Source organism: Sinohyriopsis cumingii, chromosome 12 (assembly GCF_028554795.1).
Source record: "Sinohyriopsis cumingii isolate HCF-2022 chromosome 12, ASM2855479v2, whole genome shotgun sequence".
NCBI classification, from domain to species: Eukaryota; Metazoa; Mollusca; class Bivalvia; order Unionida; family Unionidae; genus Sinohyriopsis; species Sinohyriopsis cumingii.
This window is the reverse complement of record NC_142972.1, coordinates 2,305,936-2,321,059: the sequence shown is the minus strand read 5'-3', so window position 1 is coordinate 2,321,059 and position 15,124 is coordinate 2,305,936. Positions and strand designations below refer to the sequence as shown.

The following is a 15,124-nucleotide window of genomic DNA, read 5'->3' as shown; positions in this document are numbered from 1 at the left end:
AGTGGCTGCTATTCCATCGCTTCTCGTTTCCACGACCGGCGCACCCCCATTCATTGTCTTCTGAGTTCCCGTCATGATTGAAAAAGGTGTCGCATGGACTTACTGCGCACAAACGTTAGCGCCTCTATATAGGGAATGTGACGGCACAAACTGCTCTCTTCGGATTGGACGTGGGGCGACTGAATTTTGTAACGAAATTTTGGATTGGTTAACCAACTCAATCCGTTTCGATCCTCCCTTCCCTATATATAACCGGAGTTTGCTGCCTTTCTTCACCTGTTCTCGTTATCAGCATGTGGACCGACGTAGAATCCTCTGTTCTCGTATCGTCAATGCTGTTCCGTACGGACTTACCGATGTATGTCCGATCATCGTGGGTCATTGTTCTGAGGACGTATACAAGCTTTTGGAAAAGAAGAATCTACGTGGAAAGGTAAGGCTGATTAAAGAGCGTGATGGTCTTCGGACCGGAAGTGAGACAAAGTTTGAGGAAAAGAAGAAGACCGATGCCATGCCTTCTGTGTTAACATGGAATAAGGTTAACATAAGGCCAAAGGCTCTTTTCAGGGCCATTCATAGGTCTCGAAAAAAAATTGACTGTCATGCCTAATTTTTTTAAAAACAAATGTCTATTGTCTGTGTTATATCCATTTCCCATGTTCAATTTCCCTTTTCGCTATAAATTTTGTTGTTATAATTGCTATAGGGAGTCTGTAATGTTAATTCCCATTGTCCCTATACAGACCCATCCATGTTCAATTCCCCTTGTCGCTATAGTGCCGGTCCTGTATTCCCCATGTTCAATTTCCATTGTCGCTATAATGCCTATCCTGTACTCCCCATGTTTAATTCCCCTTGTCGCTATATGCCTATCCTGTGCTCCCCATGTTAAATTCCCCTTGTCGCCAGGGTACAAGCTCTGTGCTCTCCATGTTAATTCCCATTGTTCCCAGAGTGGATATGCCCTGTTTTAACATTACAGTCCCATTGTCCCTAGATCGCCCCCATTCACTACTTACTTACCAAAGACTCAATTATTAGACGGAAAGATAGAATGCTAATTTAAGGACTAAAAACCATCATTTTGCAATCAGTGACATACAATAATCAATCCGATAATAAAGCTAATGATAAAATGCAATTAATATTGAAAAACATCTACTTTACCAAGTTTAAATGAATTTAAGAAATGTTGTTGTTGTTGTTGTAATGGACAGTAATGGAGACCATTCGCCCACCTGGACTTGCGCAGTTGGTACCGTTATACTATTACGTCAGTAGCAACATTTAGTACGTAGCGAACTAACATTTTTATATATTTATTTTGAACACATAAGTTGATTTTAAGAAGGTAAGTTTTAATATTTTAGAACTGTCTTGTTTAGTGAAAAAAGACTATACTGTACAGGAATGTGTCGAAACGTTTAAGTAATCTGCTTTTCGTGGAAATAGAGCTAAAACCAGAAGTACACAAAGAATACATAAGAACTACACAACTGTAAAAGTTATGGCTACAAGTATGGTAAAACAGAAAAAAACTTGTACAGAAAAATAAGCCAAGGAGAAGATGTTTTCGACATTCCCAGAAATATCATGGTCGTCCAAAATATTAAACACAGACAAAAAAGTCAAGAATGATGACTGGCCAAAGACGTTTGCAACAGAAATATTTTACATGTAGAAAGTAGAGTGTATTCTCAGCACCCTTTCATTAGAGTTGTCCGACATGTTGATTTCGGTCTGTCCATCATACTGTACACTGACACACAGATACAGGATATTAAATGATTCTATTGTACGATGGAGGGAATGGTATTAGGTGTGGACAAAACATTTCATCTTGGAGAAATGTATTTAACCTCAACAGTGTTCAAAAACAGCACTTTTACAAACCTATATGGAGAGTCTCCTATTTTTTTTGTCCCTTTTCCACAAAATAAATCTGACTGTGAAACTTACAATGCTTTCTAATCACAAATTGCTAGTCGTTTCACAGATGAAGAAATAGAAAACATAATTGTTGGCTCAGATGAGGAAGCTGCAGTTTGAAAAAGTTTACAGTGGTGGGTCATTCCCTGGAGCAACACAGATTGTTGTACACATCACTTGAAGAAAAATGTCACTGATTATTTACAAAAAATAGGGCTGGCGTCAATGTGCAAGATAAAAAATCAATTGTAAACACCATTTTCGGTGATGAATAATTCTGTAGTATTAGAAGCAATAATAAAACATTTCGGAAAAAGCGTTGGGTTTCCAGCCATACATCAAAAAATGAATGCTACCAATACTGAAAGATGTTAACTTTCCTGCGAGGGTTAAAACTATGGATACCCACTTGACAAATAATAATGCAGAGTCTGCCAATAATATCATGAAGATTGGAACCGAATGGAAACAAAAAAATATATCCGATCTGATAGACATACTACAATTGATCGAAAGAAGCAGTTTCAAGCTGGCATCCAGTTATATGCACCACAGAATTTCTATTGATTTGTGGTGTCAAGAAAGAGAAACTGAATGAGAAGCATTATTTAGAAAGTTTCTCAAAGACAAGGGTACAAATAAGTTAACAGTAAGGTCGACAAACGGAAAAAACCTCACCAGAGAAGAAGGATGAGAGCTGAGCAGAGAGAGATGAGAACAAAATAAAAAAGGTGGACAGTTTTTAGTGAAGAATACATATATATATATAGAGAGAGAGTTGTTCCATTTTTGGCATTATTTTAATTTAAGTGTATTATGAGCACTAATAAAATATAACAACCACATTTGTTATTCATGATTTATGTATTTAAGTCCATACTATAAAAATTATAATATTTAATGTACATTACTTTAATTTCTTTTGCAATATTGTATTTTGTCCCCATTACTGTCTGTTACTATCCATTTCTGTCCATTACAGCCCATTACTCTCCATTACTATACATTACTGTGTTTAGGGAGACCCATCCAAGAACATGTATTGTGCCATGTGATTGCATCTGTTTTTAGAAAGAGGGATTTTCTTAATATAACCACTCACTTTCTAGCTTCGTTACAAAAATCCATTAATAGGATTAATACCAATAGTATAGCTAGAAAACCTTTGGCTTCACTATCAACAATTTCGATTTTTATCAAGAGGCTATCAAATGTCAGCATGATATCTTTAACAGTATCTGATAATAGTGTTGGCTTAATCATCCCACTTTTACTTACAGCTTTTAGATTGCATCGTATGCAACAGTTAACATGCACATAGCAAATTCATCTACAATGAAGTTTTGGCTATTGAATTTTTGGGGTGGGGGTAGGGTCGTGATTTTCTTTTGCGCAGAAATTTTTTCTTTTATCTCAAGATAATTAATATTGTTTCCAAACAATATCATGGATTTAATATGATGTTATTTTGCTATAAATCAGAGCAAGATATTTTTCCAACTATTGAAAGACAGAAATTGAACAAAACAGTGTCAGAGCCCTGCATGAGAATATTGAATTGTTAGTCCCTAGTATAATTGTGCTGTACCATGGTACTTAGTGTGGTACATTCAGAAATACTGCTGTACAAAATTCTATTGTGATACCCAGCTCTGCTACTGACTGTAGAATGACAAGGTTAATATACTTTTAATGCCAAAGTGTTATCTTGATATATTGGAGCAAATAACTTTCTGTAGTGTACATGTTTTCATAATAGTTTGCAAATTTGAGTAAACCTGCAGGTGGAATGTCATTATTTTGAACATATTAGTATGTATTACACTCAATCTGCAACCTATTAACATTATTTGAAACTTAAGTTCACCCTTAGCTCATTTTTGTTGCATTTTGCATTTGTGTACATGGATGACCTTGGACAAAATCTGATCTGACAGAATGTACTAAATCTTGCAGTATATTTTGTGAAATCTCACAATCAGATATGCTGAATGTATCACTGGTATAATCATGCTGTGATTTGTCACTGTAGAATCAGAAAGCCGGCTCTACCCAAAAATATCCAACCACCCATACGTCTCTTGTGACCACCAATCAAGCTCAAGGCCACCAGGCAGAGTAATAGTCAATATATGTTATTCCTTAGAATTTCTTGTTTTCATGAACATTACAGATGTGTTTTGCTTCAGAGAAATATAATGTCCAGAGGTGCATTTGACCCAACATTATATTATTCTGTTGGAGAAATTTTCGCCGATTGTCTATAGCATGTCATATTATTGTTTCTTCTCTTCATAATATGAGAATTAATGTAGAGGAACTATAATCTGTTAAGTTTGCATGAAAGTTTAAAATAGATATTTGGTTATATCTGACTACACATAGTCGGCAATTTATTGGTAAAGCACAATATATAAATATATCTAATAAAATTTGTATACTTCAGTGGCTGACTTTAAAGACTTATTGTTGTGCCTTTTTTCAGGATGCATGGGAAATATAAACTGCTACAAAGCCCTATGGAAGAAATTAAAAAAGCAAGCCAAAAAATTTGCCACCTCTAAAGCTGATACAGACAACTCTAATGATGAGTCCATGTAAGTTTTAACCGATTTGGATCTCTGGTACATTGCACTAAGTTTAGACATTATTACATTATACACTGAAGGTATATCTTATTCTGTTCAATTTGATAACATATGTTCAGTATTTAATTGTGTTCATCATGATTCCAGAGAATATACAGCATGCATTTGATTCGATTCAAAAATAACAAGATTTTATTAATTCTGTTCTTTTCATCTTAACTATTTGAGCTTGTATTGACCAGCCATTTGTATCACACTACATATTGCAATAATTACTCTTGATATGATTTGTATTACACTGAGAAAGATACATGCAAGTCCATTTCTTGTCATTGCATAAATCTGTTGTTAGAGGTTTCAGGTTTCCAAACAAAGAAAAATTGTTAGTTTTTTATATATTTGTGCCTAGTTTTTAATTGTTCAAAAAAGTTTGATTTATTTCCCCGAAAATATTTCAAAAGCACATTTAATTATTGTACTAAGACAATAAATGTGGCAGATGAAGGGAGTAACTGAGAGGGTATTACTAAATCCCTTGTACCTTGTTATCTCTTTGTGCATTTTTAAGTACATGTACTTTAGTTATCAGTTCTTGATGTGGTCCACCATAGACAAAAATAAAAAGCATCACCCAAAGTGTGGACACAAAGGTCACAAGCATAGTCCATGCAGCAAAATCAGCCTACTACAGTACCAACATCACTCAGATTTCCAGCTGCAATGAGCTCTTCGAGATTATGAACAAGTTAATGTCAAGGAATAAATATGCACCACTTCCAACTACCTTCTTTCCAATCAACCTGTTTGCAGATTTCTTCCATGATAAAGTTCAGTCCATTAGAGATAAGTTTGAATACACAATTTCAGTTGACTGATCATCACTATACAGTTGTGATACAGAAATATACATGGCAACCTTTAACAGCATTTGAACCTGTCTCTTTAGATTTGGTGCATACAGTAGTGATGAAGAGTGCCTGAAAGTCATGTAAACTCAATCCAGTTCTGACATCACTTGTGCTTGAGTGTTAGATTCAATATTACAACCATTAGCCGATGTTATCAGTACTTCTCTCTCATCCATGGAATTCCCATCATTTTTCAAACCTGCCATTGTAAATCCTGTTAAAGAAACTGACACTTGGCCCTGATGATTTAAAGAACTACTGACTGCTGTGTATTTAACCTCTAATTCATTTAAAAAAGTTACAGAAAGTTTTTCTTTTCCAGCTTGTATCTCATCTGAATTCAGATAGTCTTTTCAGCAATGTTCAGTCTGCATATTGCCCTTGCCATATTACTGAAACTGTACTTCTGAGAGAGTTAATGACCTGTCTGCTTTGGATAGTGCAAAGATTACAGTCCTCACCCTCCTTTTCTTTCTCTGCGGTATTTGACACAATAGACCATGTTATGTTACTTCACCGTCTCCAGCATGTATTTGGTATTATTGATGCAGCCTTTCTGTGGTTCAAGTCCTACTTAGTCAAAGGGACACAAACTCTGTCCATAAGTGGAAAATACTTCAGCCCATTTGATCTGTTTTGGTGTTATACAAGGCTCTATTCTTGGCCCCATTCTCTTTGTTATGTACACACAGCCACTCTCAAGTGTCATTGATCGACATCTGGTGTCTCACCACTTGTACGCTGATGACACTCAGATATACAAATCTAGCTGCCCAGCTGAGGTTGAGGCTACCCTCCAAGGTGTGAGAGGTGCATTTTCAATGTGCAGTTATGGATGACATATAATAATTTGCAGATGAATGATGATAAAACTGAAGCCATCCTGTACCCCATGCAAAGACTTCATCATTCACATCCTTTACCTCAAACAAGAAGTATCAGCAATACCAACATTTTGTGTAATATAGAAAACTTATTTATATAACAATATAGCTTCCTCCATGGTCCAATAACTACAGGTAGATTTTCTATCAATGGTTTACTTAATAGTGTACCTCAAAACTAGTTGTCACTCTTGATAGTAGACTCTCATTACACCAACTTATAATGAACATATGCAAAGCTTCATATCTGGAGCTGAGATGCATTAGCTCCATTCACAATTTTCGTTCAATTGCTGCCAGTAAAGCTCTTTTGTGTTTCAATGTATTTTCAAGACTGGGCTTTTGTAATTCATTTCCACCTTGTTCTCATTATCTACTACAGAAACTTCAAAAAGTTCTAAACACGGCTGCTCATTTCATCCTTAGTGTACAAAGAATGTAGTACACCTACCACCTCCTCTGTAACCCTCACTGGCTACTTGTTCAGTTCAGAATCAAACATAAAATTTGTTCACTACACAACATTTCGTTGACTGACTTAAGTTCTGCATACCTCTCTGACTTAACCCATGTTTACACACCTTCTAGAAACTTACGCTCCTCTTCTGATATTCACAGTCTTATTATTCCCACTGCTTGAATGAAGTCATGAACAATGTTCTTTTGCATACCAGGAACCAGCTACGTGGAATGAATTACCCATTGATCATAGACACAAAGACACTGTGATCTCATTCAAGGGTGCTTTTATAACTCACCTTATTTGACAACAAGAACAGACTTAACGGCATAATGATGTTTACTTAATCCTTTTTGTTTTGTAATTTCATGGTGTTTGCTTTTGTAATCTTCTTATTGTATATGTTCCTTTTTCAAATGTGTTACCAAATCATTAGATACCTTAGGAGACCTACTGCCACCTCACAAATCCAGCCCAGGCTAAAACTCTTTAGCGAAAAGCTATCTGCGCACCTATGTGGCAGTGAGAGTGATTTCCCTTTGATACTGCGATTGGCACCAAATCCCGTTAAATCGTCAGTTACTACTTCTGCTTGTGCAGAGTGGCACACTCTCTACAGACGGACAGGCCTCGCAAAATCCATACATGCAGTTTGGAAGTTTTCTACCTCAAAACAAGTTGGAGAAGTTTCATCTCCAGCTTTTCTGTTCTTCCTATCACTGACAACAAAGTTTTATAATGTTCAATCTTATCAGTTTGCCACCTTCACACACTTAGGTGCCTTTGGTACATACCTGCATGGGTCGCAATAGCATCCCCACACATGCCATAGCTGTAGTAATAAGTGCAGGTCTGGTGCATGATACTTAATATTGCTGTATAATTTCTGATGAGCCAAGATATATAGAGTTAAGTTCATATATTATCTTTTCTTAGAGTTAGTGTCATAGTTGTATCTGTAACGCTCATTTTACCTGTATAGAATGTCATTTTGCCTTTCCTATAGGTAACATTGTCTCATAATTGATATTATAGCATCTACTTCATAAATATCAATAATAATGCATCAGTTCCTTTTTATGAGCAGGTTATTTTGTGTAATATAGAAAACTTATTTATATAACAGTATAGCTTCCTCCATGGTCCAATAAGTGCAGGTAGATTTTCCATCAATGGTTTATTTAATAGTGTCTAATTAGTCATACAGATTTGGACCATGGGCAAGACCAGTCAGACAACCACTCAACACATGTAGTTTTCTCATGTTATTCCTTATATACATGTTAGACTTGCATATTATGGACAGAAGTCGGGGCGGGGACAATTCTATGGGTACTAAGGAGATAGCATATAAGCATAGCTTGAGGGACAAAAACATAAGCTTGCATGCAAGGGTTTGAAACCATATTGTTTACTGGGGAGCGAGATGGAGTGCAACAACAGCCTCAGTCACAGTCTTGTATATCAGACTTACGGACCTGCTGCGTGGATCAATATCCCGTACCCAGTCTTAACCTCAAGAACTGGATTTGATACCAAAATGGCCATGTTCCTTCATGACAAGATTCAGCCATATAAGTCTGGGCCATGACTACAATCAATCATAGAATATCAGCCAACAAAAATGAACTTGCCCAGTTCCACGACTCGCATAGTGATGCTAGGCACTTCCTGCATATGATGCCCAATTTAGTGCTGTAATACCCAAAAACCTACTTCATGAAACCAGTCATACCAACTAACCTGCATAGTGCTTTTAAGCACTACCTGTGGGCAATGCCCAGTCTACCCAGGCACTCTCATAGATCAGTCTAACCCATATAGTGCTGCCAGGCACTTCTTGTGCATGATTTCCAGTTTATATAGGCAATTTCATGGATAAATCTAACCCACATAGTGTCCATAGACACTTTCAGTGTATGGTGTCCATCTTGGTTCTTCAGTTTTCAAGAGATGTCTCTTCACTAGCCCTCAAACCTCAGCCACCCAAAAGCAGACCTGCCAACTCGTACGATTTTAGTCTTGCGAAAATTACCTTTAAAATACGGACTTAGGGCATACAAGCAAAACCTACGGAAAAATGATAGTTGCCAAAAAATCCGGATAATCAGTTCATCCGTGTTTGATATGGATCCGGGTTTCATATTAGAATTAGTGAAATCAGTCAGGGAACCAGACTAACTTTACAGCAGCACCCCAGACGCTTCAGACTGCGCCTGTTTGTTAAGGGGACGCTCACCAGTTATTATGTACTTTTGAGAGAGTGACGTATGTAAGGTGAAGTTGTTTGCATTTAAAACATGCACAGTGGAGAGAATGTTGGCATACGTCTATGCTACATTAATGTAATGTGGATGATATTTCTTTGGATATTGTACTTTTGGAAATTGTACATGATCTAAGCACAGTGCTAACTAAAATGACTGCTCCCTTGTGCTAAAAAATCAGCCTGAATTAGTCTAACGTACACTTTCCGTAGCAGCTATTAAAATAGGGAAAATAATTTTTGCCAGACTAGACAATACCAGCTTCTGAAAGTGCAATGAATGAATTACTAAATATGTAAAAAGGTTATCAGCACTTTTTAATACAATTTACCTCTGAAGTTCAGGAAGTGAAAATGACCAGGTGGAGCTAGCACTTTTTTGAAAGGTGCACATCTGGATTAAGGCCAAGCTGTATATTCTATAACCCATATTACACCCATCAATCATACACCAGAATAAAGGGAATTAAAGGTTCTTTGAATTATACCTAAGATAGACAATGTCTTTTTTAAACAGCCATTATAACCAGTGAGGAAAGCCGGGGAAATTCTTTTTTTTTTTAAATTCTAACCCTATGCAAAATGTGAAACTGTAGAGTGCCGCCTTACGCGAAGCATCTGCATGATCAAACTTGATTATAAAAAAAGTTTAAAATGGCATCCAGAAAGCGATGCATATATATTTAACATGAAAGGGAAAATAAGCTTCTAAAACAGTGTTAATAATTACCACAGAAGAATAAAAACGAGTATTCAGATTCTTTTGAATAAAAGCTGGAAAGGGCACAGTTACGTTTATTGCACGTCATGTGCCAATTTGAGTATGTCTCGTGGCAGAAGATATGATTGCCGTCATCATGTGAAATGGAAAAAAAAATTCTAAGAATTATGTCAGGTTGAGAGATAGCAACAAGCCATTGAGTTGCATAGGGTTTGGAACTAAAGTTTGTGCAACTGCACTAGTGGTAAATAAAGTTTACGCGTACTTTACAAACTTTTCAGTTGAACATAATATTTATCGTCGCTGCGTCGAACTTTTAATTACGTTTTCCAGCTTTCCAATAGCAGTTATTGATATTTTTTTACACCTTACTGAAAACTGGTCAATCTTACGGAAAAAATCAGCTGCCTTACTAAGACGGACTCGTCAGGGTTGGCAGGTCTGCAAAAGGAGCCTCTGCTTCGTGACACATTGGATTTAATGTGATATAAGCTACACTCACATCCTTCATCGTCTATTCTCCTCTTTAATGATCAGGTTGACAGAATTCGCAACAAGCCACCAAGGATACATTCTTTCTATCCCTCACAATCTCAGCTCACTGGAGAGATTTACAAGGCAACCAACAAAAGGTCGCAGGGATGTCCCTAGAGTACAGGCTACTGGGAAGCAGTCCAACTGAATTTACAGCCGTCGAAAATCACAGTTCTCCCAAACTAAGTAGTAGAGTCAAAGGGAGTTTGGTAGTTTTTGCATTTCCATGAGACCCTCCCTATCTTAATTGACATACATTCATGCTTTCCTTGTCGCAGACCCCATTAGGGAGACAGTGTTTCCCTTTATGCACATTTGTGCATCAGGGATGCATGCTGAAGAAAATTGATGCACACATTTTGTTGCCATGCATTTTTTTGATGCAAAAGGTTTGCATAATGCAATCAGGATTTATTTAATATCCAGTGCTTTGGACAAGGGATGGCATCGTTTATACTTCGAGCATAGGCATTGACTGGTTCCCTGCTTTGTTTGATCCCTGCGTTACACTCCTCTATTCGTATAGCGGTTTGCAACACAGGGATCGTAAGAAACAGGGAAGCAGACTAGCATAGGCGATGTAATGACTGAGTAGCTTCCCCTAATCTAGCGAGCTCTTACACGATTTCCATGAAGCTCAGCAAGATATCAGGTCTCAGTGCTTGTTGCACTAGAAAGTGATCTTGAACTTAAAATGGCGTGCACAAAGAATGATTAGCGAAGAAAGTGAAAGAAGCAGAACACAAAAGAGTAACTGGACCTGACTTTAATGAAAAATGGAGACAATAATTCCCTTGACTGGAATACAACACATCTGTTAGGATTACAGGTGTGACTTCTAATTGTATGATTGCGAAGACTGCAAAAGTAAATAATCCTTTCGTGACTGGGTTTAAAATTTTTAAAAAAATCTGCCCTTCTTTGCCACAAAATAGCTGGAGAACACATTATAACCCAAGGCATTCTTTCACAACAAAGAAATCAGTAAACTGGCCGAGACAAATGTGTTATTTGGATTACAAAGTCAGAGGGTAATTGCAAATTTTAATGGTTTTTAGCTTTGCTGCAATAAAAGAAAGATCTTAAAGTTTTTGGATAAATGTGTTCTAGGACGAAGTACAAAGAAACCGATGATAGTACATATTTTATGACAGGCAGTAAATTAACTGACATTTGGTTAAAAAGATTTATTTGGCTGTTTGTATTGGCTTATATGTAATGTGTTGGTCTATAATATTGCTTCAAAAAGAATATAAGGAGACTGTTAAAAGTACGACTTTAAAAGAAAAACTGGTACAATTAACCTTTGAATGGACGATGCATTTGCTTGTTAATGGTGGATGTTGGTTTATTTGTATGTTTAGAGAGAGAGAGAAAGAGATAGTATGTTGTGCAAGTTGCAATATCCTGTTTCAAGCTGAAAACGTATTGGTCAGATGGAAATTTGACAGTACATTTTTGACCCCCACTATTTTTATTTGACCCACAGTTCTGACACCAAGGTTTTTTTTAACCCTCAACTTTACACCCCTGGGGGGATACATTGAGGGAGAAGGCTCCAATCTTTCATTGACAAACGGGTAAGATTTAGCATGATGACATGTGGTTTCCTGTAGATCACATTCAGCACACCTCCTAAACCTGTGCCCCGAGTTCTCTCATTACAATGCAGCACTTATCACTTGGTCATCAATCTAAGTGCTTTCAGTCAACTCTTTTATCTCTGGGTTTATGATGGAATGTAACAGTGGGTTCTGATGTCATCAGTTGTGGTGATTATGCGGTCATTTTAGACTTGCAAGAGGCATTACTTCACATTCCCCCTCACATAGCTTGCAGAATTTCTGTGATACACCTACAACAGGCTTCAAAACAGCAGGCTAGTTATATTTTGGAGCAAGACATGATTTCACATGTTGCGTTCCTTCTCATTCTCAATCTCCTTGTCAACAAGGACATCTCCAGCCTCACACTCTTTCAAGATTTCGGTCAAATAGGTCTGAAATTAATATTCAAGTAAAAAGAGAATGTTTTCTCCAGGAATGAGAATAAAATTTATACATTGGTAGATTCCTTGCCTATATGGAGCAATTCATATGTTTGAGAAATCCATTGCCTGCTGGGTTTTGTTCATAGCAGCATTGAACGTCTTAGTCCGAGGTCGCTTTCTTGGGCACCCATCACAGTGATTCTTTGGTCCAAAATGGAGGTCAAACAATGAAACATTGGACCAACTTTCACAGTCTGCACAATATATGGTTGCATCTAGGGCAGACCCCTCTGGATTTGCATCAAGGATACCTCTGCAAGTACAACCTCCGGCAGTCATGATTGGTATGGATGCAAACACAGAGGACTGCATGGTGGAGCAAGCCTTCTACCATTTCAGGCTACCATAGGAGTATGGCCCCATCAAGATCAATATTTACATGTCAAGATTCTTGAGATGAAAACGGTTTTAAAACCTTTTTCATGGGTATCTGGAGAACCTACACGGGAATTGGGTTCTTATCCTGTCTGACAACTTCACTGTTGTGACTTATCTCAAACAGCAAAGCAGAACCAAGTACCTAGACCTTTGAATTCTTGTTTGTGATTTTCTAAAGTGGTGTTCTCAGTGATAAATTCTTGTTTAAGTGGGACATATCCTAGGCTGGCAAATGTATTAGCAGACTTGTCATGCAAAATTGCATTAATACCTATCCTAGACTCAAGGGGAGATTACTCCAACTGTAACTTTTAGCTTTTTAGCTAAAATGTTTTAGCCTGGGAGAGCTGGATTTGTGAGGTTGTAGTAGTTCTCATACGGTATTATGCTTGGGCAAGTATTATCTAAGAAACATTTTTTACTAGGAGGAAATTGTATTTTGTGTGTTAGCTAATATTGTACAGCACTTAGAGCTTCTAAAGATTTAGATGCTGTACTAAGTCCACATTATTATTATTATTATTATTTAACACAACATGTGCTGATGTAATTTTTCTGCCAAATATACCCAGTACATATCTACCAAGTATAATTAAAAAGACCAAGTTAGTATCGTAGCTGCAAGGTCATGACTGGTTTTATGTTGAATTCCTTCATTCTGGAACATGTCATGCATAAAATTGGACATTTATAGGTTGTAGATTGAACTTAATAACGGGATTCATATATCTACATTGTTGCTTCTAGGGTGTAGGAATGTGGGATTTCTGCATTTTTCGCGACCTGAGCACACATTAAAGCAAGAATTGTTTCCCCCCAGAATGCTGTAGTTCAGATTTGGTATATTTCCCTTGATCCAGTGCATAATGCAACTCGTGCATTTTTTGGTCTTAATATAATATTAGTCAGATACTTCATCTTGTACACTTTGTCAAGTTCAACCAACTCTTCTCAAAACATGATATTTATATGTGGGGTTTATAGGTAGAATCAGGTGTGTTCTGATATTCCAGCAGTCTGATTGGATAAGACAGATAGTGCACATTCATGGTTGAACTTGTAGTCTACAAGCGAAAGATTTTCAAGGGAATCAGAAGTTGATATTTGATTTCTTTTGGAAGACATCACAAGGAACTATTTTAGAATTTAAGAAAATTAGAAAAATCCAAATCATTCTGATATTGGCAGTTATTTTTTGGAAATTAGGCTTTGATTCTTTAGCAGCTAAAACTCCACAGCAGTTGAATAAGTGGAATTGATCAGTGAAACTGATAATTTGTTTACCAATTTCAAAAGATGAGCTCTACCATGCATTGTATCTTTTATCACTATATTTTGCTTCAAATAGAATGAAAACATTATATTTTTTATTTACATGTAATATGTAATTTTGAAAAATGATGATGGCTGTCATTTGTATTGATGGTTGCCTAATATAGTTACCAGAAAGAACTGAATATGAATTTGAATTGTATACCTTTTTGTTTAAAAATACTGAAGTTAATGCATAATATTTAAATGTGTCAGTGGGTGTCCGGGTACTCGGGTACCTGCCCATTGATAATTACCCAGGTAATAAAATTAGCTATAGGGTACCCATTTAGTTCATGTTACCCCCTCCCCAAACATGTTTCTGAGTTCAGATCAAAGGTTATATTTGGCGCCATCAGGAGCAAGCGGCACAAAAATAACGATTCAGTTTGAGGCTCTTGTCATGTGACAGTGATCCATTGTAGACCTCCATCTACTGATCTTCATTTTGTCTGCAGGTGTGACCATTTGGCTATGTACTCAAACAGTTTCCTTATTTTCTATTTAAAGTAACTGTACATGACATGTGTCAAAGAAGACAAACTGTTTTCCTGAATTTGAAACCTTTTGTCACAGATTAATTATAGTTTGAAACACACTTATATAGCGGACCAGTCTATATGGAAAAAACATGGCACCAAATATTATCAAGTGAAACAGGCTTTATTGATGTCACTTGTGTATGTTTATGACTGAAAAATGTTGGAGAGAGATTTTGTTAAACTGAAGAACATGTTGCATCAAGAAAAGGACAAATCAATAGTGCTTTACAAATTTTGAAAGTGGAATTCCACTGTTGTATAATACAAGATTCAGAATTTGTTGACTTGACTTTACGAACTTTGAGTGAAAGTTAAACATGGTGTAGACTAATTAAAATGAGTGTTGTGTATAAATAATTTATCGTTTTGTTTTGTGCCTGTATTCTTGTACTAATCCACATGAATTTAGCCGATTTGTGGCAGGAATTTTAAGTACTGCACATCCAGGTAAGTAGCAGAAATAAATGTAGGTTTTTCATTCGTGTGTTTTGTCATTATGTCATGCAATGTATAGATCGCTCTTATTTATGCTCAGATTGGGCTCTTTTGCCAC

The 15,124-nt window shown here is 36.7% G+C and overlaps 1 protein-coding gene across 5 annotated transcripts in view; it reads left to right on the top strand.

Moving 5' to 3' along the window:
- Nucleotides 1–1,264: 1,264 nt before the first annotated feature.
- The window catches only part of LOC149785918 (uncharacterized), a 173,485-nt gene continuing 159,625 nt past the window's right edge, over nucleotides 1,265–15,124 (top strand). For all 5 annotated transcript variants that reach the window (XM_089976152.1, XM_089976148.1, XM_089976149.1 and 2 more), the window contains exons 1-2: nucleotides 1,265–1,351; nucleotides 4,415–4,526. In XM_089976152.1, the coding sequence (XP_089832278.1) occupies nucleotides 4,420–4,526 (107 nt within the window). In that variant the 5' untranslated portion in view covers nucleotides 1,265–1,351; nucleotides 4,415–4,419. The remainder of the gene's footprint in view (nucleotides 1,352–4,414; nucleotides 4,527–15,124) is intronic.